This window comes from Pecten maximus, chromosome 1 (genome assembly GCF_902652985.1).
Source record: "Pecten maximus chromosome 1, xPecMax1.1, whole genome shotgun sequence".
Lineage (NCBI taxonomy): Eukaryota > Metazoa > Mollusca > Bivalvia > Pectinida > Pectinidae > Pecten > Pecten maximus.
The window spans coordinates 12,053,199-12,077,303 of NC_047015.1; the positions used below are offsets into that span (position 1 = coordinate 12,053,199).

At 36.9% G+C, this 24,105-nt stretch overlaps 2 protein-coding genes across 2 annotated transcripts; one reads left to right on the top strand and one right to left on the bottom strand.

Annotated features, from left to right (window-relative positions):
- The first annotated feature begins 4,485 nt into the window (after window positions 1–4,485).
- On the top strand, window positions 4,486–9,252 carry LOC117325129 (NADH dehydrogenase [ubiquinone] iron-sulfur protein 6, mitochondrial-like). Its single transcript, XM_033881098.1, has 4 exons — window positions 4,486–4,664; window positions 7,552–7,605; window positions 8,585–8,704; window positions 8,998–9,252. Exons 1-4 carry the CDS (start codon window positions 4,515–4,517, stop codon window positions 9,136–9,138), a joined length of 465 nt encoding a protein of 154 aa, XP_033736989.1. The 5' UTR covers window positions 4,486–4,514; the 3' UTR covers window positions 9,139–9,252.
- Window positions 9,253–15,125: 5,873 nt separating this feature from the next.
- Window positions 15,126–19,699, bottom strand: LOC117325138. Its single transcript, XM_033881110.1, has one exon. It carries the CDS (start codon window positions 19,682–19,684, stop codon window positions 17,771–17,773), a length of 1,914 nt encoding a protein of 637 aa, XP_033737001.1. The 5' UTR covers window positions 19,685–19,699; the 3' UTR covers window positions 15,126–17,770.
- Between the last annotated feature and the right edge of the window lie 4,406 nt (window positions 19,700–24,105).

The window sequence follows — 24,105 nt, forward strand, 5'->3', positions numbered from 1 at the left end:
CAAAAAAACTACTGATGATTACCAGAAAGAAGAGATCGAAATGCAGAGATCCCACATTAAAAAAAATGGCGAATGAGCTGGGGAGGCTGAACTCTGAGAAATCTTTCGCTATCCATTCAATAAAGCACTTTGGTTACCAGGTCAAGGTATACATAGATACAGAAATTTACAGATGTATGTGTTTGTTCATAATCTTCTCATTATTACTAAAAGGATTTCCGAGCCGTCTTAGCCCCATACGATTGTTTAAGTTGTGAATTGTGTATGCATATACCAATTGTTATTCCATACCAACAATACACAAAGCGAGAAGTTCGTACCTAAATATGCTGACTTTGAATAAAAACGCTTATTTCCAGGAGTCCAACCGTATGTTCTTTCTTCATGGGTATTTGACGAGGTCAAAGAAGTGGCATCTAGTGTACTTAAATTACTACAAGAGTGAGGAATCGTTAGACACCAAGATGTACTAGGAGTCCAACGAAGGGAAGCATGGGCTCAAATGGAAATTGATCATGGAGGATGGATTACTGATGACACTCATGAAGATAAAGCAGAACTAGAACCATGGTTTCTTGGTCTGTCTTTTTAAAGTGGCATTGTAACTTGTCTCCAGCATTGTTACAACTTTGATCACGCTGTTAGCGAAAGAATTAGTTTCATTGGTACATTGGTCATCTAATAAGCAACTTATACAATATATACACGGATTGCTTCAAGAAATATGGTCAAGTGGCATCCGTTATAGATTGCAATGAGGTACGGAAGGAGCGACCCTTACTGAACAGCGCCAACTTTACTCAACCTATTAGAGCAGACACACCTACATGACTCTAGTTGCATGTTTCCCTGGCAGCACAGTGTTGTTTTTGTCACGTTTTTGTGGTAGTGACATGTCAGATGTTGAGGTTGTGCGACGTCCTGATTTACTCAAAAACGTAAACAAGGATGACAAAACAATGGCAGATAAAGGCTTCAGTAACAATGATGAGTCTTTATTATAAAGATGCAAATATGCTGACATAGATAATGGTAACAGCTCACATATGGATTTATTGGCCGCATGAAGGTGCTTGATCCTCTAAAGACAAAATTTAAGAGGTTTTTGAATGTTGACACATACCTTCATTTGTATGGGTTGTTTACTTTAACCAAAACAAAGAAATCTTTAACCAGTCAGGCGCCATGTTCGAAACATTCCAAGATACATTTACAATTTACATCTCAGCTAACAACAAATTCCACAAGGTGAAGTCTGATAGAACATTGTAATAGGCAGAGATGAAGATGACCTTGAACTTCGGTTCTAAGAGTTTTCTAGACTAGATATCATGGTACATAATGGAACTTATTTGAAAATGAATTAATCTTATTCAATTGTTGACTAAATCATTTAATTATCACTCTGCCGTAACAAAGCTTTTTCTATAACATCAGTAAGTACTTCCGGTTTCTTGAGAACCAGAGTGGGTTAGTTTGGCTACATTTGTAGCATGGTTTCTGTCTAGCATTCTCTATTTCCATGTAAGCGATATACCTCGTCTCAGTCACAGGTATGGTTGTCTTGTGGTCCCTACATATATCAAAATGTCACTAATACCGTCCCTCCTTAGATCAAACATTTTTCTTAAATTCTGTTCCCGCATTGCGACCCGAATAGCTTTCACTAAGGTTTTTGGGTCATATGAGAATCGCGTTGGATAATCAACGACGAAAAGAATGTTCCGTTTTTTAGCATTAGGGAGAAGAGAGGAAAGACCAATTAGTGCTGGAAAGTCTTAATTAAGTTTGACTTTATAAAGTCACGGCTGTATCTTGGGGGATATCTGACAGTTTGATCTACTGTCGTAGGTAGAATTGTTCAGGGAAGTTGATGTCATTTTTCATTATGTGAAAAATAACTGCAGTTTCTTTCTTTTTCTTCTGTCTGTAAGTCTTTCTAATCCTGATTCAAAATAAAGACGGCTTTAACTTGATATTTTCCTAGCATCTCGCTTTAATAATGAAAAATTCGACAAGATAATTATAAACGAGTTCTTAACATATTAACAATGCCTGATGACGTCATAATCTAAAAAAGAGAGATAATGTCTATAAAAGACTGTTTAGTTTTGGCATTGAATTTCGGATAGTTATCATTTTCTTTCGGTTTACATGTGGTATTCGTTTTATAAAAAGAAAATATTTTAAATTCCTTGTGGCCACATTCATTTAGAAGTTAAATCGGATTTTGCTGTTTTATGAACTCTAACATGGTCTCGTAATTAATTCCAATTTCTCCGATGTATTACATATATGACATTCTGTGTCGTACATGTCAATCATTGGCGAATTAATTGTATGTTTCAGTAAAAATATATGCATTTTCATTCTTATCGCAATCGATTTACCATCGTACAACGTGAAACGATGTGAAGTAAATCTGATAAGTCAGAATTTACATTTATAGTCACCTCAAAGTTCTTTTCAATTGGTATTTTGAATTAACATAATATAGAGCTACATGTACATTGCAGTTGGGTTTTTCGGCATAGTCGTATAATTATTCTTTTGGCACCGGATATGACGCGGCATGTGGCGTTACTGGTCAAGATAAAGTATGTGATTGGTCAATGTAGCGGTAAATGCAAAATGTGGATATACAGTTAAAAACGAAACAAAGTAAAGATTGAATGGAAGCTGAATAAATGGTGTATTTTTTTTTCAAATGACACATTAATAAAGTTATATTCCTGATTCAAATGCAGTCTTATTATCACCAACAATGATTCAAACTGATTTGTTATCATTGCTAAAACGCATTAGTTCGTTAATTTATTTCACCAGCAGTTTTACATTATAACCACAAGCATTAAAACTATGCCGTTTATCTTTTTCGGTATAGCCGTCTAATTTTGTTGTGGCCCCGGATATGACGCGACAGGTGGCGTTACTGGTCAAGATGAAGTATGTGATTGGTCAATGTAGCGGTCAATGCAAAATGCAGATATACAGTTAAAAACGAAACAAAGTTAAAGGGACCTCACGGTAAACCAATATTTATTTTGTATTTTTTATCATATTATTGGGTATATATTTATACAGTCTGTACCAGTACATCGCTACTGTCACTATACTATATGAACAGTGTTTAAACTTATTTACACATAAATATGTGTGCCGTAATATATACAGAACGTGTTATTTAACATTTAAACCACTGTATAATATCGTTATCCAACTAACCCAGATTGAATATAGATGTCGCCTTGTAAACTATCGTGTGTTTGTGTTGCCACGATTTCAAAACAGTCACGTAATGATTTAAAAATAATTAACGCGCTAAATTTAGAGGGGGGTTTCCCAACTAAATCGAGTGGTCAAGCTGGACATAGGGATTGACTGTGAACATTGGACAGCACAGAAACATAACTGGAAAGGAACAAAACGCGTACATTCAGTGAAAATTGCAACGTTTTTACCGTGATGTCCCTTTTAAATTGAATGCAAGCTGAATAAGAGGATGCATCTATTCAAATACACATTTGCAGTCTTATTATCATCAAAAATGATCAAACTGATATAATTTTATTATCCGTGCTGAAACTGCGCATTTATTAATTACAATGTAGTTCGTTAATTTATTTCACCAGTAGTTTTACATTATAACCACCAGCATTAAAACTATGCCGTTTATCTTTTTTAAAGATATTTCTTGTTAAAGACATATTTCTTGTTTTTGTTGAAAGGGGAGCATCGTATTGAACACGCTTGGCAAGCGAAGTGGGATGTTACGAAGCATCTGAAAAGGTCAACAAAGCACCCATGCTTAGATTTTTTAAACATGACAATGTGATTTTGTTCATATTAAATGATATACACTTATTTAAACAAGCATTGTGGCTCAGAACAATGCGGCGATGTGCAAATTGATTTGGTGCTACACATGATCTGTGAATGCATTAACTCTAATTTGAAATATCATGTAATCCCTCAGTGTGTCTATTTGATAAAATTTACAAATCAAACGAGTATTACAATGTACCGTATATACAAGTGTGATTATAAGTCTATCTAATCAACTAAGTACCAGATTAAATGCCCTCCCACTTCCCGTCCCTAGTGATTTGCTTACCTGCCCTGGAACTTACATTAATTTCTGGTGAGATAATTATTAATGTAGTCATCGATATACAAGTGTACTTGCAACGTCTCATCAGACAATATACACGTCTCTGGTCTCATCAACAAGTTGACTTGATAGATTTATAAACTTCCAGTGACGTATATATTATAAATCCTATTATACGTCCCTGGAAACTTCATATTTCCTCTGCAATAATCGTATTAGAGATTTATTGATAATTAATGATTGATATCCCTATTAACATATATCAAATTTTGTATTTTGCTAAATGTTATTGGTGCACTGTATCAGGCGTATATAACCGATAAAGTATTGTTGGAACCTGCGCTATGTTAGGTTATAGATTTTAGACAGTTCCGGAAATATTAGTATATCCGTTCTTTCCAAGATGGCTTCCTTGGCAAGGACACCACGACTTCTGAATGAAATGAAGAGGGTGATAGTTTCACCTAGACAATTTTCGATAGCGTCTCGAGTGCTGAAAGACAAAACAAGTGACCAAGGTCCAAACACTGATGTGATGACACATACAGGACAGGTAAAGCATATGTGCAGCGACTTGTTTACGTTATTCGGCTGGCAGTGGTAGAATCCCCTTTTCAGGCTATATATAGCTACAGTATACTAGTTACGAGATACACGAAACTTTATCAAGCGTCTTATATAAATGACATAAAATTAGCTCTGAACAACGATTATTACGGCAGACACATGCCTAGCGCGAGTTTCCTCTGGCACTGATCATGACATGTCTCGTCTTTAGTGTCGTTCTCTCCTTTCCATTCAGGACCTGTCCAGATGAATTCCTGAAGAATCAGTTTGCTTATAATTAAAAGCCATCCTGGCAGAAGATTATTCCCTATATTTGGAGAATGGCGTAAAATCACAATTAAGTCCGTCACCACATGCACCTAAATTATTCACAAGTTTTGTTTATGTACACAGCCTAACAAACTGTGACTAGTCTTAGCCTGCATTTCCCCAGGCCCTGATACCATGGGCTTGTCCGTCAGAAAACAATTTATAAATGAACAAAATCGGTCTAATTGGTCCAACCGTTTGGACCACGAAATGGCTCATGTCCTATACCAGACATGGTGTTAGGGTCAGAGGACAATAGGGTTAAAACTGATCAAGAGATACATGTAGCATAAACATGCAAAGGATAACAACAATAGGGAATAGTACAAATGATATTCTAAAATGTTCATATATAATAAAGCAACAAAAGAATAAACTTAAGTTACAGTGTAGGCCTACAAGAGAAAAACATAAACAGTGTCCGAGATATTTAACTGCAACATATACGTATATACAAAGCACTTTAGCTATAATTTATTAATGTGGGTCTCACTAATTACTGACAATCAAGACCCAACAAGAAGTTAAGCTGACAAGAAAGAAAATAAACAATAATCTCATTTCTATTTCATGATACAATGTTTGATTTTTTTAAAGGGGGGGTGTGTGTGATTTTTTTGTGGTCTGTTGTAAAGTTGCCGACAGGAAATTGAACAGGAACCAACAAGAATTTTGATATACTGTTTTAAAGTGGACAAGAGATTTAAAAGAATTAACTGGGTTCTATTTGAGTATACATTGTCTGATTTGTTTATTTTATTTATATAATATTTCTCCCTTTTTCAAAACATACTAATCTGTCTTAGTTTCATTTTACATGCATTAATTTTGGGACCTCCTGGACATTATTTTTGCAAAATATACAGATAGAAGGTTTTTTCCAGCTTTTTTAGCCCCAAAGAGTACCTGCGCAAATTACACAGGTTGTTTACTGTAATTAAAATGAACTATCAGCAATAACCTATTATATGATTATGAATTAAATTGTAGGAATATCAAAATTTATTGCAATTTTGCCAGTGAAATATAGAAATTTATCTAACTAATAAAACTTCTATTATCACTGCAGGGTATGAGCAGTTAAAATAGAAAATTTTGCAGAGAAAATTTAAGATTTTGGAGTGACATTAAGTTTTCTGTTTTTGACCAATCAGAGCTAACCTTTGTATTCACCTCATTGAAACTTGCTGATTTTTCCAGTCGAAGCGGAGATAGATAAATTGGTTATTTTGATGTATTTGTGAAATATTCTGACTAGTATTTGACAAAATACTCACTTGACGTTAGCTATTCATGCACAGATTCTCCGACAACAGCAGAAAACACTTAAATTGCGCTGATCAGTCCTTTCAAAATGGCGCCGTCAAGTTGACGTGGAGTAACGTCACAAAGAGATGTCATTACTGATTCCCACATTTTTTGACACTATTAGTTTTTCAATGTTTTCAATTTTGTTTGATAAGGTAAATGAAATGCAATAAAAAGAAAATTGAATGGTTTCACTGGTATGAGAGAATATTTCGATATTTTTCACTCGTACATCGCACTCATGAAAATATTGATATTCTGTCATACTTGTGAAATATATGATATATATATTAAACGGTAAACCACTCAATATCCTCTATATATTTGAAAATTGTATTAAATGCCTACTGGGAGAAGGCGTATATAAGTTGTAATAACGTAATTCCATGTTGATTGTGTATTGAATCAATTAAATACTCGTGCATTATCAATAGATTCCTAAGTTTATACTAATACATATGTTGTCTTCAGGCTTGATAGTTATTAACTTCATGTAATATCTAAAGTCATTGTAAAACTCAATACTGCTAATGCTGTCATGATTGGTGCTGGTACCCCAGTAGCCTGATATGTTACGGTTGGCTTTATACCATTGTCTTCAAACCAAGTGATGAGTTTATTTCTATTGTATGCTGGGGCTTCACATTTGGTTCAATTCAAGTTTTATGACCATACACAGTTGTGCATGAATTATCTGTCAATTGACAGTTGTGCACAGGCCATCTAAAAAAGCAGAATTGATTGTAAACCCTACTTATATATGTCAGATCAAATTGTTTTATGAAACTGTCAATTCTATCATTAATTCTGATAGATTACACTGATATTGTCTCAGGACATTTGAGACATTGGTCACTTTTTGTTGATTTAACTCAATTTTACTGACTTTTCAAGTGGGAATTTGCCAGAAGTAAATGCTTCTTCATTACAAAGAAAAACATAAGAAAACTAATCTTTTCAGAAGTGAAATGCTTATTCATTCAAACTAAAATATATACATTATGTGAAGATGTGCAAATGAAATCAGCCAAAAACACTATTATGTTATGTTTCATTCTTTGGACTCTCTGAAATAACTTGTGGCAGTTTAGTAATTTCAATTAATGAATGATCATGTTAAAAGTAGAAATAGTATTGACCTCAAGCCAAAATGATGGTGAACAGTAAGCAGAGAGGTTTTTGAAGTTGAATACCTGTGAGAGGCAACACTATGATTTTTATATTGTAATCATTTTTTATTTCTTTTCTAATTTTAGAGTTGGGAACTTGAGGATCACAGAAGAATACGTTTCCATGGAAAAGATAAACTGGTACATTTTGTTTTAAAGTGAAATTTAGTAATTAACTGCAGAAGATGGTCAATTCATCAAGTGCCAAGCCCTTTAAATGAGGGAGTCTTATCAGGATTAATCTACTGATTGAGAATAAAAGTATTTCATAGTCTCCCATTTATTAAGTGAATTTTAAATTTTACTCATAGAGTCATATTTGAAAGCGCTGTGTAGTTATATTTTAGAAATATGTGACCAAATTATGGGGGTACAAATGTTAGATATAGAGGTTACACAACGAGTGGTTGTTGGATATGGAATTTATTTCACACGAGTAAGTTATTTTTTAAAAGTTACAAAAGACACGAGCTTTAGCGAGTGTTTTTTGCAACTTTTAAAAAATAACTTACGAGTGTGAAATAAATTCCATATCCAACAATTTCGAGTCGTGTGACCTGTTTCTACCACAATAATATCGGCTTGAATCAAAGGGAAACGTGGCCAAGTATAATTTCGCGTGTGCAAATAAAGTGTACCGGTGACGTCCGGGACCCGGTGATGTGACGTCATTAGATTATTGATGACGTCAATAACAATTGCAGCTTGGGTCAAAGTTCACCATGTTAGCCAATCGAAATGCGTACAGAGTTTATACCACGTGTGGTATAAACAGATTGTTAATCAACAGCTGTAATGATTAACTGATGGTCTGAGAGTTGAATAACACAGGGTATTGTGGTAGAAAGTAGATTTAAACATTTTTTTGGTTTCTTGCTCAAAAGTAATGTTATATACTTCCAAAGCTTATCCTGCCAAATATTTGAAATAAATAGGAATTGTAGATGTATTTGGACTGATTTATTAATTACCATCTGTTTAACAATCAAAGAGAAAATTCAGCCTATGAAAAACATATAACATGGTGTGTTAATGGAATGGTAGAAAATATGACAGAGAACTTTAGGAATGGATTTACTGATAATTTTACCTAATAATTACTGTGGTCTCTGCATTGTAGGTAAACAGAAACTTTGCCCAAGATTTGGTGGCTGCAGAACCTGTTGTAGTTGTAAAAGATAGGCAGGTGATGAGTAACAGTGGTGGGGCTTTAGGTCATCCCCGAGTCTACATCAACCTGGTAAGTGTTCTTTGATTGTTCTGGCTTACCAAAGTGTCACAAATATATAGTTATCAGGTTATTTTGATGAAACTCCAGCTCATTACCCAACAAATGGTTTACCTGTATCCTCCAAGTGAGAGAACAGAAACTAGTACATTTCCAACAATAAGGGTTGTCTTCCCTTTACAATGACATGTTTTCCTTCGTAAGAATGTTTAAAAGAAAAATCCATTCCACGATAACTCCATTCTGAAAACAGAACACAGTTAGTGCTTGATAGTCCATAATTTTGTGTTGTTTTTCTTTCACAGGATGCAGATAAAGTGTCTGTTTGTGGTTATTCTGGGCGGAAATTTGTACAGCAGAAATATTATGATGTAAAGAAGCACGGACCTAGCATTAATTATGATGAATACATGAAGGAAATCACAGCTCCTGACTTTTGTGGATGATTAAACTGCCGTTTAGACAAAAGAACGGAATAAATGTATCATCCAAGTGTATGTATGATTTTGTAAATACTGACAGTATGTTGTGAATAAAAATTGACATTATGTAAAAAAACATATTTTGTAATTGCGTTTTATGTTAAGAAACCTTTAAACAGTATATTGTTCGATATGTAGATGTGTCAAGTTCAAATGTCAAGAGTTTTCAGCTCTTACTGAAACATTAAAATGTACCTCAGTCCTCAATGTCTGATGTTGGGTTATATAAGAGAACATTTTTTAAACGTTTTCTTCTAATTGATAAATGTAAATTTATCTACAGGCCCTGTGAAATGTTCATGTACTTGTAAAAGTTCAAGGAGTAGTAGTGTGCAGCCACCCGGGATCGAACCCGCGACCCTCGGCTTACTGGTCCGCTGCTCTACCGACTGAGCTAAAGGGAAATTCCCCCTAGCTGGAAGCTAGACGGCGACCAGTACAACTATGTACAGTATCTACAATTAAAACCCGGCCTGCTACACTACTCCCTCCTTCAAACCTGTTCGCCCCCGAACACACCAACCCAGGTTCTATCTCCAAGGAAGCCTCTTGCTTTCACTTGGAGTGGTCTGTGGCACCAATGTAAAAGTTCAAGGAGTAGTAGTGTGCAGCCAGCCGGGATCGAACCCGCGACCCCCGGCTTACTGGTCTGCCGCTCTACCAACTGAGCTAAAGGGAAATCCCCCCTAGCCAGAAGCTAGAAGGCGACCATACAACTATGTACAGTATCTACAATTAAAACCCGGCCTGCTACAGATGTATAAAAACTTTTATACATCGATAACCTCGATTTTTTTTATATATTCTAGAATGTATATGACTACATGTACTTAATTTATAGTGTTGTGGTTGTTAACTGATGTCATATGTTACTCAGAATCCCGAAACCGAGCCAACCACAGGGGATAGGCGTGGACCGACATGTACATCACAAAAAAAATAATTGCCAGATAAAAAAAAATAGCCTCTCCCGAGTATGGCCCATCCCACGACTACATATCCTTGATTTTGTTAAGGATAAGTCAAGGAGATGTAGTCGTGGGACGGGCCATATTCGGGAGAGGCTTTTTTTTATCTGACAATTATTTTTTGTGACGTACATGTCGGTCCGCGCCTACCATGTGGTTTGAACGAGTTTATTGCATTCGTGAGCTTTGACCTTTGACCCCATGACCTCAGAAGTTTGTCAAAAGTGTGGCTTACATATAAAATATCCATGCCCACAATACTCCAATGTACATATGAATACAAAATACTAACTGTTTATAAGAAAATTAGTTCTTACCATTAGGGCTCGGTGGCATCAAGGTCCATAGCACGTCAGAGTCATAGCTCCGGTATAAAAAAATTACTTTCAGGGAGACAAAAAGAATTCAATAATCTCCCCAAACTTTTTCCATTTCCTTAGCTCAACATTTTTAGCCCACCATCATCAGATGGTGGGCTATTCAAATCGCCCTGCGTCCGTGGTCCGTGGTCCGTCCCTCCGTCCGTAAACAATTCTTGTTATCGCTATTTCTCAGAAAGTATTGAAGGGATCTTTCTCAAATTTCATATGTAGGTTCCCCTTGGTGCCTAGTTATGCATATTGCGTTTTGAGACCAATCGGAAAACAACATGGCCGACAGGCAGCCATCTTGGATTTTGACAATTGAAGTTTGTTATCGCTATTTCTGAGAAAGTACTGAAGGGATCTTTCTCAAATTTCATATGAAGGTTCCCCTTGGTGCCTGGTTATGCATATTTCGTTTTGAGACCAATCGGATAACAACATGGCCGACAGGCAGTCATCTTGGATTTTGACAATTGAAGTTTGTTATCGCTATTTCTCAGAAAGTATTGAAGGGATCTTTCTCAAATTTCATATGTAGGTTCCCCTTGGTGCCTAGTTATGCATATTGCGTTTTGAGACCAATCGGAAAACAACATGGCCGACAGGCAGCCATCTTGGATTTTGACAATTGAAGTTTGTTATCGCTATTTCTGAGAAAGTACTGAAGGGATCTTTCTCAAATTTCATATGAAGGTTCCCCTTGGTGCTTAGTTATGCATATTGCGTTTTGAGACCAATCGGATAACAACATGGCCGACAGGCAGCCATCTTGGATTTTGACAATTGAAGTTTGTTATCGCTATTTCTCAGAAAGTATTGAAGGGATCTTTCTCAAATTTCATATGTAGGTTCCCCTTGGTGCCTAGTTATGCATATTGCGTTTTGAGACCAATCGGAAAACAACATGGCTGACAGGCAGCCATCTTGGATTTTGACAATTGAAGTTTGTTATCACTCTTTCTGAGAAAGTATTTAAGGGATCTTTCTGAAATTTCATATGTAAGTTTCCCTTGGTGCCTAGTTATGCATATTGCGTTTTGAGACCAATCTGAAAGCAACATGGCCGACAGGCAGCCATCTGGGATTTTGACAATTGAAGTTTGTTATCACTATTTCTGAGAAAGTATTTAAGGGATCTTTCTCAAATTTCATATGTAAGTTTCCCTTGGTGCCTAGTTATGCATATTGCATTTTGAGACCAATCTGAAAATAACATGGCCGACAGGCAGCCATCTTGGATTTTGACAATTGAAGTTTGTTATTGCTATTTCTGAGAAAGTACTGAAGGGATCTTTCTCAAATTTCATATGGAGGTTCCCCTTGGTGCCTCGTTATGCTTATTGCATTTTGAGATCAATTGGAAAACAATATGGCCGACAGACAGCCATCTTGAATTTTGACAATTGAAGTTTGTTATCACTATTTCTCAAAGTACTGAAGGGATCTTTCTCAAATTTCATAAGTAGGTTCCCCTTGGTCCCTTGTATTGCATTTTTGGACCAGTCTGTCCTGAAAACAACCTGGCAAACAAACAGCCATTATCGTTAAATCTCAAATTTCTTATATAGCTAGGATTCCCTTGTTTGAAAAGTACTGGAGGGATGTCTCAATTTGCACAGATTAGTAAAATGAAGGGAAAAGTAGAGAGTAGATCAATCTGACATGGAACCTATAAAGATCATTCAATGGTGGGCGCCAAGATCCCTCTGGGATCTCTTGTCAGTTTAGACAGGAATGTTTAGAATTGACTGATTTAAATCTCGATGACATACACTGCATGGTTACTTAAAACGCCCTTATGTAATAGACTATATCTTATCATAACTATCTACGATGTTGAAACGTTGAACTACTACTTTGACGTAAGTAATACCATGGCGTAATGTATTTATTCTATTGTATTGTTTAACGGCCAATTGACAATTGAGTCATTTAGGGCCAAATAACACCAGATCAGAAGGACGAATACAGAAATGAAACGCATCAAAGTCAAATTTTAAAAGGTAAGAATCTAAAAAAAAAAAATACTAATTTCAACTGTTTGTATATATAGCACATCATATTTTATTGTATATTTCTATTTCACGTAAATAGACAAGTATACACATTTCGTAGAAGTAGTGTTATAAAAGATGTCACGTGTCTATTGCCAGTAAACCTTGAAGTAACCGAGTGCTACATTCGCGCATCTATCTACTTATATATACCACTTGGATGTACTCTGACATATTCATCATAAGGAAATCACGACAAAACATTTTTATCGGACTGCCAAGACTTGCTATCTACATAACTTTAACTCAACTTGTCCTTCAATATAAATTCTGAAATAGAATATGAAATAAATAATTGCTGTAGGCACGATGCTACTACATTGTTCTGTCTGTAATAAAAACAAACAAATGCTTTAGTGTCTGACATGATATTAATCGTTATATACATTTACTCTTCAGTTCTATTTATGTTATTTTCTTGCGTTACCTACGTGTCATGGGATCGCTAGATTTTGTTTGATAGATCTGAAGATTTTCCACTATAATGAGAACGATGCTTACTGAATAGAATTTCTGTATGAGAATCATCTATACTTGGTTTTGTTGGTGTGCTTACCCAGTAAAACATGAACATAATGATTACATAACACGCCTAGACAGTGTCATGGACCCCAGGCCCTCTACCTTAATAGTCTACCTATCGATATGGTAACAATAAGGATCCGGTTCAGAGACTTTCGTCTGTTTGTGGCTTCAATCTCGCTTCTATACTGCCCTTCATCATCGTTAAAATTAGTTATCTGTATTAAATCCCATCAGCTCGTAATGAAATCAATATCCTTTTGCTGTCACCTTCCTTTGGGTGATACAGCTGATCAATTGATACCTCGTCTTCAGCTTAAGGTGATATTGATGATAGCTAGGCTTTAGCTTGGGCGATATTGTTGATGATTCTCGCTAGCTGTAATCGCTCAACCTCATCTATGATCCCTCGACTTCACCCTTGGGTCATACTAATGAGCCCACGCCTTCACCCCTTGGTCATACTGATGAGCCCTGGCCTTCACCTTTGGGTCATACTGATGAGCCCTCGTCTTCAGCTCTGGGTCATTTTGACAAGCCCTCGCCTTCACCCCTGGGTCATACTAATAAACCCTCTCATTCAGCTCTGGGTCATGCTGATGAGCCCTCGCCTCCACCCCTTGGTCATACTGATAAGCCCTCGCCTTCACCCCTGGGCCATACTGATAAATCCTCGCCTTCACCCGTGGGTCATACTAATGAGCCCTCGCCTTCACCCTTGGACCATACTGATGAGCCCTCGCCTTCACCCCTTGGTCATACTAATGAGCCCTCGCCTTTACCCTTGGGCCATGCTGATGAGCCCTCGCCTCCACCCCTTGGTCATACTTTTGAGCCCTCGCCTTTACCCCTGGGCCATACTGATAAATCCTCCCCTTCAGCTCTGGGTCATTTTGACGAGCCCACGCTTTCACCCTTAGGTCATACTGATGAGCCCTCTCATTCAGCTATGGGTAATACTGATGAGCCCTCGCCTTCAGCTCTGGGTCATACTAATGAGCCCTCGCCTTCACCTATGTCATGATGATGAGCCCTCGCCTTTTCCCCTTGGTCATACTGATGAGCCCTCGCCTTTACCCCTGGGCCATACTGATGAGCACTCGCCTTCAGCTCTGGGTCATACTGATGAGCCCTCGCCTTCACCCTTGGGCCATACTGATGAGTCCTCGCCTTCAGCTACAGGTCATACTGATGAGCCCTCGCCTCCACCCCTAGGTCATACTGAAGAGCCATCGCATTCACCCTTGGGCCATACTGATGAGCCCTCGCCTCCACCCCTTGGTCATACTGATGAGCCCTCGCCTTTACCCTTGGGCCATACTGATGAATCATCGCCTTCACCCTTGGGTCATACTGATGAGCCCTCGCCTTCACCCTTGGGTCATACTGAAGAGCCCTCGCATTCACCCCTTGGTCATACTGATGAGCCCTCGCCTTCACCTTTGGGCCATACTGATGAGCCCTCGCCTTCACCCCTTGGTCATACTGATGAGCCCTTGCCTATACCCCTTGGTCATACTGACAAGCCCACGCTTTCACCCCTTGGTCATACTGATGAGCCCTCGCCTTCACCCCTGGGTCATACTGATGAGCCCTCGCCTTCACCCTTGGGCCATACTGATGAGTCCTCGCCTTCAGCTCTGGGTCATACTGATGAGCCCTCGCCTTCAGCTATGGGTCATACAGACAAGCCCTCGCATTCATCCTTGGGTCACACTGATGAGCACTCTCATTCAGCTATGGGTCATACTGATGAGCCCTCGCCTTCAGTCTGGGTCATACTGACAAGCCCTCGCATTCACACTTGGATCATACTGACAAGCCCTCGTATTCACACTTGGATCATACTGATGAGCCCTCGTCTTCAGTCTGGGTCATACTGACGAGCCCTCGCCTTCACCTTTTGAAGTCTTTCCTCCCTTAAAGGAACAATGCGTTGCCAGAAAACCATCATCAGAGGAAACCCACTATTTACACTTGGTCACATCAGCTGTATTCAACTTGATTGCGTAATATTCTTTGTAAACATAAAAAAAGAAGCATTCATTTTCCTACAAGCCTTTATTTGTGTATGTTGGATATATACAATTTTAGCACCAATATTGTAACATTGTACGTTAATAACAGGCTGTAACACACTATATGACAAATCTAAATACTGTCATTCCATTTTTTTAAGGTTTACTAACAGCTAATATACTAAAACACATGTGTATGTCACCTAAAATGAACACCTGTCACTTTAATTGTACGTCTCTGGTGACGTCACACGTAATTTATAGCAAAAAACATTGTCTTCCTGTACATGACAATAGATAAATGATGATTAGATCAAGCATCAGTGATTTTACTGGTTTTACTGAAGATACGTGTCTATAATAAAAGGTCAGGTGGTACTACTCGTCACCGACGTTGTACAGTGTATTGTTAACTTAAAAGAAATACTCCGCTCATTGTACAGTTTATTGTTAGTTGTAAAGACTTACTTTACTTAGTGTACAGTGTATTGTTAGTTGTAAAGACTTATTCCACTCATTGTACAGTGTATTGTTAGATTTAAAGAATTATTTCACATATTGTACAATGTATTGTTAGTTTGTGAAGACTTATTCTACTTATTGTACAATGTTTTGTTAGTTTGTGAAGACTTATTCCACTCATTGTACAATGTTTTGTTAGTTTGTGAAGACTTATTCTACTTATTGTACAATGTTTTGTTAGTTTGTGAAGACGTATTCCACTTATTATACAATGTTTTGTTAGTTTGTAAAGACTTATTCCATTTATTGTACAATGTTTTGTTAGTTTGTGAAGACTTATTCTACTTATTGTACAATGTATTGTTAGTTTGTGAAGACTCATTCAACTTATTCTACAATGTTTTGTTAGTTTGTGAAGACTTATTCTACAATGTTTTGTTAGTTTGTGAAGACGTATTCCACTTATTGTACAATGAATTGTTAGTTTGTGAAGACGCATTCCACTTATTGTACAGTGTATTGTTAGTTTGTGAAGACTTATTTTACTTATTGTACAATGTTTTGTTAGTTTGTGAAGACTTATTCTACTTATTGTACAATGTTTTGTTAGTTTGTGAAGACGTATTCCACTTATTGTACAATGAATTGTTAGTTTGTGAAGACGTATTCCACTTATTGTACAATGTATTGTTAGTTTGTGAAGACTTATTCTACTTATTGTACAATGTATTGTTAGTTTGTGAAGACTCATTCAACTTATTCTACAATGTTTTGTTAGTTTGTGAAGACTTATTCTACTTATTGTACAATGTTTTGTTAGTTTGTGAAGACGTATTCCACTTATTGTACAATGAATTGTTAGTTTGTGAAGACGTATTCCACTTATTGTACAATGTATTGTTAGTTTGTGAAGACTTATTCTACTTATTGTACAATGTTTTGTTAGTTTGTGAAGACTTATTCTACTTATTGTACAATGTTTTGTTAGTTTGTGAAGACGTATTCCACTTATTGTACAATGAATTGTTAGTTTGTGAAGACGTATTCCACTTATTGTACAATGTATTGTTAGTTTGTGAAGACTTATTCTACTTATTGTACAATGTATTGTTAGTTTGTGAAGACGTATTCCACTTATTGTACAATGAATTGTTAGTTTGTGAAGACTTATTCCACTTATTATACAATGTATTGTTAGTTTGTGAAGACTTATTCCACAATGTATTGTTAGTTTGTAAAGACTTATTCCATTTATTGTACAATGTATTGTTAGTTTGTGAAAACTTATTCCACTTATTGTACAATGTATTGTTAGTTTGTGAAGACTTATGGGTTCTTGAAAATCCGTACGAAATAAAGAACCCCTTGATAGAAACAAGAGCTGGATGTAAGCGATATGTGTACATGTATTGTAGATCAAATTCATCAAATGTGATTGGAATTGTCTCACTTTATATAGAGGAACGATAATTTGAAGAAAACAAAGGTTACATTTATTTTACAAGTACAGTACTGTAAGTGTTTATAAATTAACAAAAGGAATAAATAAAATGTGAGATAACTTCAGCGGATAACCAAACACCGCATTCTCGTCTTTGATTTGACAAATGATCATCATCTAAGCTTTGATCAGTGACGACTTGGCCCTAAATGACTCAAATTGTCGATAGGCCGTAAAACATTAACACTAATGACGACTTCATTACCGCAACAATATAAACTATTGTTCGGAAAGTATGCGTCCTTTATCTTTTCCTTGACGATTCTATTGAGATGAGTGTAATTGTTGACGACACTGATTTTAATCATTACCGTAAAGTTAATGAAAATGTGCGTTTATAGTTATTATAACTGACATCATAAAAAGTTTCTTGGGTCACCTAGTTTACACGTTTACATATACACGAGACACTAACATCGCTTAATTTGTTTTTAAATAATTTTTAAAATCAGAGTTCCAAGTTGTTAACATACAGTTCACACACAGGACGATTTGTTCATGAGAATACTCGCTCAGTTTATAAAATCAAAGCGATTCCAACTTAGGAGAGAGTACATCGTCCTGTCAAACTTAGCCAGTATGCTATTTAAATTTGACGTTTACCTGTCCGCGATTAAGCACTATTTTTATTCATTTACCAGAAGTTCTTTCCCTCGCCAATTGTGTATGGGATTTCCAGAGATCACTGGTCATATCTGGTCCATTTTCATTCCTCCTCCAGAAGTTCCACGCGAATATCGGGACTCATTGTGTTGTGTCGCGATAAACACTGCCGATAGAATGCGACGGAAGTGCCATACAAGTGTCGCCAGTCTGCCATAATACGGCGAGCCTCGTTTCCATTCACCCTCACGCGATCTACGTCTGCATTTCCGTCAGAAACCCACATCGAATTGTAAATCATAAATGGAAAAAGACTTCTATTTTTGAAATTGATGTTTGTAACGGTGAGAGAGGTTTCAGCAAATGCAATATGAAGTTCTATTGTTACGGTATTTCCGTTAGCGTACGTCAAATTAAGGATGTTTTTCTTGACGTCAATTTCTACTTCGGAAATGGATGCAAATGGGCGCTCATAATCTGGGTCTGTCTCACCAATTATAAGAGATGATCCGAATGGAATCCAGTCGACACCAGGAGGTGTCAAAGGTAGAATCCGAAAGTTGCCGTCCCGATAAAGAACAAAAACCTGAGAGAATTCTTGGTTTCCCCATGGCAAATGTGTGTATATCCTGACGTAATCGGCGCCAGTGTAGACCTCTCCTGAATCCTTCATTTTAACAACCATTTCACCATCCGATCGCCAGAAAAAGTCTACATTTACTCCCTCGATAATTTTCTCTGAATTATCAAAAACTTTGAACGCGGTATCCTCCTTTGTCTTTCTTTTATTCAGAGAGATAATTGCTACATCGATTTCGAAAGGAAGTTCAAGAGGCAACAATAGACGAATAATGTTTTCTGGGCTTTCGTTCCATGTGTAGTCTGGTATATGCCAAGTATGATTGACTTTATCTGGAGAGAATGTTATAAATTCAGGTACAGTCCATTCCTTCTTCCTCCCATAGTATGTAAATCCTATTTCGATTGGAGCCACAACACTTCTAAGCTCCAGATAAAGTTGAGACCCTATTTCAGAATCGACCACCCCTTTTCTGGGGCCATCCGGACTGAAGAACGTCACAATAATGTTATGGTCATCGTTTTTATCATGGGTGACGATTGCTTTTCCTCGTTTGAATTGCTTCATAGAAAATGGATATGTTAGGTTTTCAAACCGCCAAAGAAGATCATTTACCATCCTACAGTTAGTGAAATCAGATTCTCGGTTATTAACGAATGCTTTATATTTAGGATGCATTGCTTTTACCTCAAACTTAGTGATACGGCTGTGGTAGAATGGAATGCGGATATTATCTTCCTCGGCACAATCTGTCCGGTTGCTCCTCTGTTCCATCCGGGCACTCCCGATAAAATCCTTGCCCTCCACATGAGCATATGTTATGTCATTGAAGCAAAATACGTTACATGTAAACGCTTCCTCGTTCAGGTCTTCGTCACTAACCTTGATCATGACAGCATCCAGTTCCACACCAAATTCATCAGATGACGTCACATTGACGGTGACGCTATGACGCCCAGCAGCCAATGTCCTCCTCAGGCCCACGGGATTTGTGGCCTCAAATACATTCCAACCTTGTCCCGACAGTTGAGTGTATTTAGACCTGGTGGTTCCAACTTCATCCCAGTCTAATAAAATGGATAATTCATCCTCCCCACCATCGTTTGAAAGGACTATTCCCGAAACCTGTACATCGGCTTTCTCGGTTAAACAGAAAACAAGTTTGATCATGTCGCCAGTGTTTAGGGCGACAGCTAGCTCCCTCTCTGCGCCACTTCGCGCATTAGTGCGGTGGATATTTGGAGTAATGAATTCAAAAGCATACAGTTTAAATTCCTTTCCTGATACATTAAAAACTTGCAGTAATATGACAGTCGATATAAGTAACGCAAAACTAGACCATCCCCCGCCAGACGCCATTTTCTGAAATGTGAACCACTCCGTTGGACGAGGAAATGATGGAGGATCCCTGTGATCGGTGTTTAAAAGGTAAGTCATGCTGCCGAATCTGGCGGAACGTATAATCGTAGGAAGTGTTGCATGTGATGGATGATGGTCGGTCACTGCTCCGGGTTATACATTGTTGTTCACCACTGCCTCTCGTGTGCAACATTTCATTGTGGGCGTTTGTTTTAGACTTACGTGTTTACAATCATTACACAAAAACAAGCAGGAGATATCAAATGTTATTTATGACGCGCCCAGTTTTACATATTTCTGACCCGATGTTTATATTTTATAATGTTGCTGGACGACACATTGTCTACACAGAATAGTATAAAGGAAATAAAACGTGTTAAACGTATCCGTAATATTGGATTTTTTTCACTTTGGTTCGAGTTAGAACACAGATGTGAATGCATTGTGTGACTCAATCTTCCTTGCAGTAGTGATATTGTACAAGGATGGTCGCCCTGTTTACTGCATTCAGCTGACAATACAATGCATATCATGGCGTACGTCCTGTATTTTCTTATAAGTAAAGTATCTACATACATAATGAGTCTCATTTGTATAATGTTAAAGTATTAATTCATAGAAAAGTATGCGTGATGTCATTTTGATGTGGGAAAATTGTACATTTCCGTCGCTGGGCGGTAACCCAAGGTCATAGGTTGTCGTGTGTCTACATGGTCCAACAGAGTCGGTCTCATCGGCTCATTCCCCGAACACCAACTCTGGTAAAGGCAAAGGAAAGTGTATATGTAGGAAGTTCTTTGAAGTAAAGTTATAGTCTGTTTCAATATAGAATACCAACTCATGATCAGGTAAAAAAAAAGGGTCAACTCAGGTATATGAATTAGATACAGTTTTCTAAATTCAAAGCACTATCATGTCGATTATTTTACTAGTAATTATGAAATGACAATATTATATCAATAAATATATGTATTTTCAAAGCACTATGACTAACTATATATTTTATCAATAATAATGACAATATATCAGATTAAAATATATAGATGAAAAATAAATAAAATTAGAAATTGCTTTCTTAATTCAAAACACAAATTATATGTATTACTATTAAATAATGACAATATATGCTGATCAACTTAACGTTGACCTGTGTGTTCGCCATTCCGTGTATGATAAACAAAAATTATTACTACTATCTAAACCTGAAACAGATACACACAAGAATATTACAATTGTTCTATACAAGAACTGATATATACAGTAATTATATGATAATCTAAACAAATCTTGAAAAGGGCAATATATGTATAGGTATTCGAAGAAAACCTGTACTAATTAAACCTGAAACAGATACAACTTATAAAGAATATTACAACAATTCTACAATAACTTAACTATCTTTACAAATCTGAATAAACATACAAAGTTAATCAATATGAAAAAATACCAAGACTAACTAATATACAGTTGCTTTACAGTGAACAGGTATGAATTGAGATTCCGCAATAATTACAGTGAACAGGTATGAATTAAGATTCCGCAAAAATTACAGTGAACAGGTATGAATTAAGATTCCGCAATAATTACAGTGAACAGGTATGAATTAAGATTCCGCAATAATTACAGTGAACAGGTATGAATTAAGATTCCGCAATAATTACAGTGAACAGGTATGAATTAAGATTCCGCAATAATTACAGTGAACAGGTATGAATTAAGATTCCGCAATAATGAAAATGTAAATGTTTATAATGAGATATATAATCTCACTATCAATGAAAAATGGCACAAAGCTGAATTTGCTAAAATAATATAAAGTTATGTAAATTAAACAATCGTATTAAAGTAGATCTTAAGTATTTACACTAATTCTGAAAACAAGCACAAATTAAATCAATATGACACAAAATTTAACAAAATGTGCAAGTTTGATCGATCAAACTTTTTACAGCAAATATGATTCAAAAGTACTCAATGATAGATTCTACAAATGTTTTACAATTCAAGATTCCAATAAACAAGGGAAACAACAAACCAAGATCGGACCCCGATAATTACCGCCCCATTACACTTTTGCCTGTAGTATATACGTTATATGAAAGTATTCTCCACAGACGGCTCACTTCATGGCTTTCGGAAAATTGCCCAACCTTTCCAAATGAACAACAACAGGGCTTTCAACGACACGTTGGTTGTCAAACAGCGTCATTTATTCTTCATGAAACACTCTATGCCAATATTGAACAACATAGCAAAGTGTGTGTTACTTGACATAAAGAAAGCATTCGATACTGTGTGGCATGAGGGACTCATACAGAAGCTGAAATCAAAAGGAATTAACGGGAAAATACTTACCATCATCAAAAACACATATACAGAACTAAAAAGCACTGTACTATGTAATGGAACTAAATCTCGTTGGATTAACATGAAACGTGGATTGAGACAAGGATGGACTTTGTCTACATTATGCTATCTGATCTCCATCGACGATCTTCTGAACGACTTGATGGATTCAAATCTTGGTGAGCCGTTAAACGCATTACGCTGTGGTAACCCTACGTGGTAACCCTACGCTCGCTGATGACATTACATTATTAGCGCTGTCGTCGCGTTCGCTGCAATGCCTTCTCGCTTTCACTGGAGCCTAGATGGAGTGGAATTAGAAACAAAGGAGGTCCATGAACATCTTGGAATTCCAATATCCAGCAATTTGTCCTGCTCGAAGAAGATAGAAAAAAACCTAAAAAAAAGGACGCGCGCCGCTTTTCTCTGTTCTTGGAGTTGGAACACATAACTGCAACATCAATCCAATGACTTACCTTAACCTTTACAGAAAAGTTGTATTACCATCGGTACTATACGGTTGTGAAACTTGGAACAATATCCGACAAATTGATAATGAAAAACTTTCACGTTTCCAACATCTAGCAGCTAGGAGAATACAGGATTTCCCTGCGCGCACGCGCTCTGATATAGTAGAGAGTATGTTAGGTCTTTTTCGCACCAGTGCGGAAATTGACATAAGAAAATTATAGTTTTTATACAGCCTTATAAATCTTCCAAATGATTTTCTAGCAAAAAAGGTATTCCTAATTCGTTTATATACCTACCTTAGCAATGACATTCCAGAACAAAAAGGATTTATACCCGATATGTGCAATCTACTGACTAAATATAACCTCATGGACCTGCTGGAACATTATATTCTTACCAAGACAGATTTCCCATCAAAGTTGTCACATGGAAGTTACTCATAAACACCTCAATCAGAAACGTCGAAACGACCCTGTGGCTTGACCGAATGGACCAAGAAAGTGGTTTCTCCAGATTCAAATGTACCCATCATCAGATCTATCCCCATAAACTTTGGCTTAACCCCAAATCATCCATAGACCTTGCTTGTGCGCGTTTCGTGGAAATGTAGCAAATGTGGAAAAATAAGATCTGACATCATACGACATTACGTGACGCAGTGCGATTCCACACATCTTGTAAGAGACAAATTCATGACAGATGTCCAAGACTTATGCGATACAGAAACTTTTATAGTGTTGGACAATACTACCGACGGAGAGTTTGTCCAGATCTTATTTGGAAAACCAATGATAGAATTGATGATATCAGAACTCTACAGATGATGGCGCCGCTCGATTCCCGAGAGCTGCATCACATGCATATCTTGCAGCTGAAGACAGATTTTAAAACACAGGAAAAGCGCGTCGCGACGCGAACGCGATGACCCATTTTCCCCCTTTTGAAAATCATTGACTGTAATACCTAAAAAATAATTGCTTTGTGTTTTTTTGTGTATCTCTTTAAGAGGAACTAAAGAATGAATTAATGAATATGTATGCCAAGATGTTGATAATTCAAATATCAAAGCAAAATACAGTAACATCTCTGTAAACACCCCACCCTAACATCTCTGTAAACACCCCACCCTAACATCTCTGTAAACACCCCACCCTAACATCTCTGTAAACACCCCACCCTAACCAAGGTTGGTGTTCGGGGAATGAGCCCTGACCACAACCTTGCTTGACTCCGTCTATCAGGTATAAGTTAGAATTGTTTAGGGGTAGGTTATCGACATTAATGGAGTGTATAAGTCAGAATTGTTTAGGGATAGGTTATCGACATTAATGGAGTGTATACGTTAGAATTGTTTAGGGATAGGTTATCGACATTAATGGAGTGTATAAGTTAGAATTGTTTAGGGATAGGTTATCGACATTAATGGAGTGTATAAGTTAGAATTGTTTATGGATAGGTTATCGACATTAATGGAGTGTATAAGTTAGAATTGTTTATGGATAGGTTATCGACATTAATGGAGTGTATAAGTTAGAATAGTTTAGGGATAGGTTATCGACATTAATGGATAGTCTCTTGTCTATTTTACGCATTTAAAGTCATAGGGTCTACGATATACATGTGAAAAAAATACATACCTATACATAGTTTTCAGACAAACGACTCTCAAAGTGAATAATGAA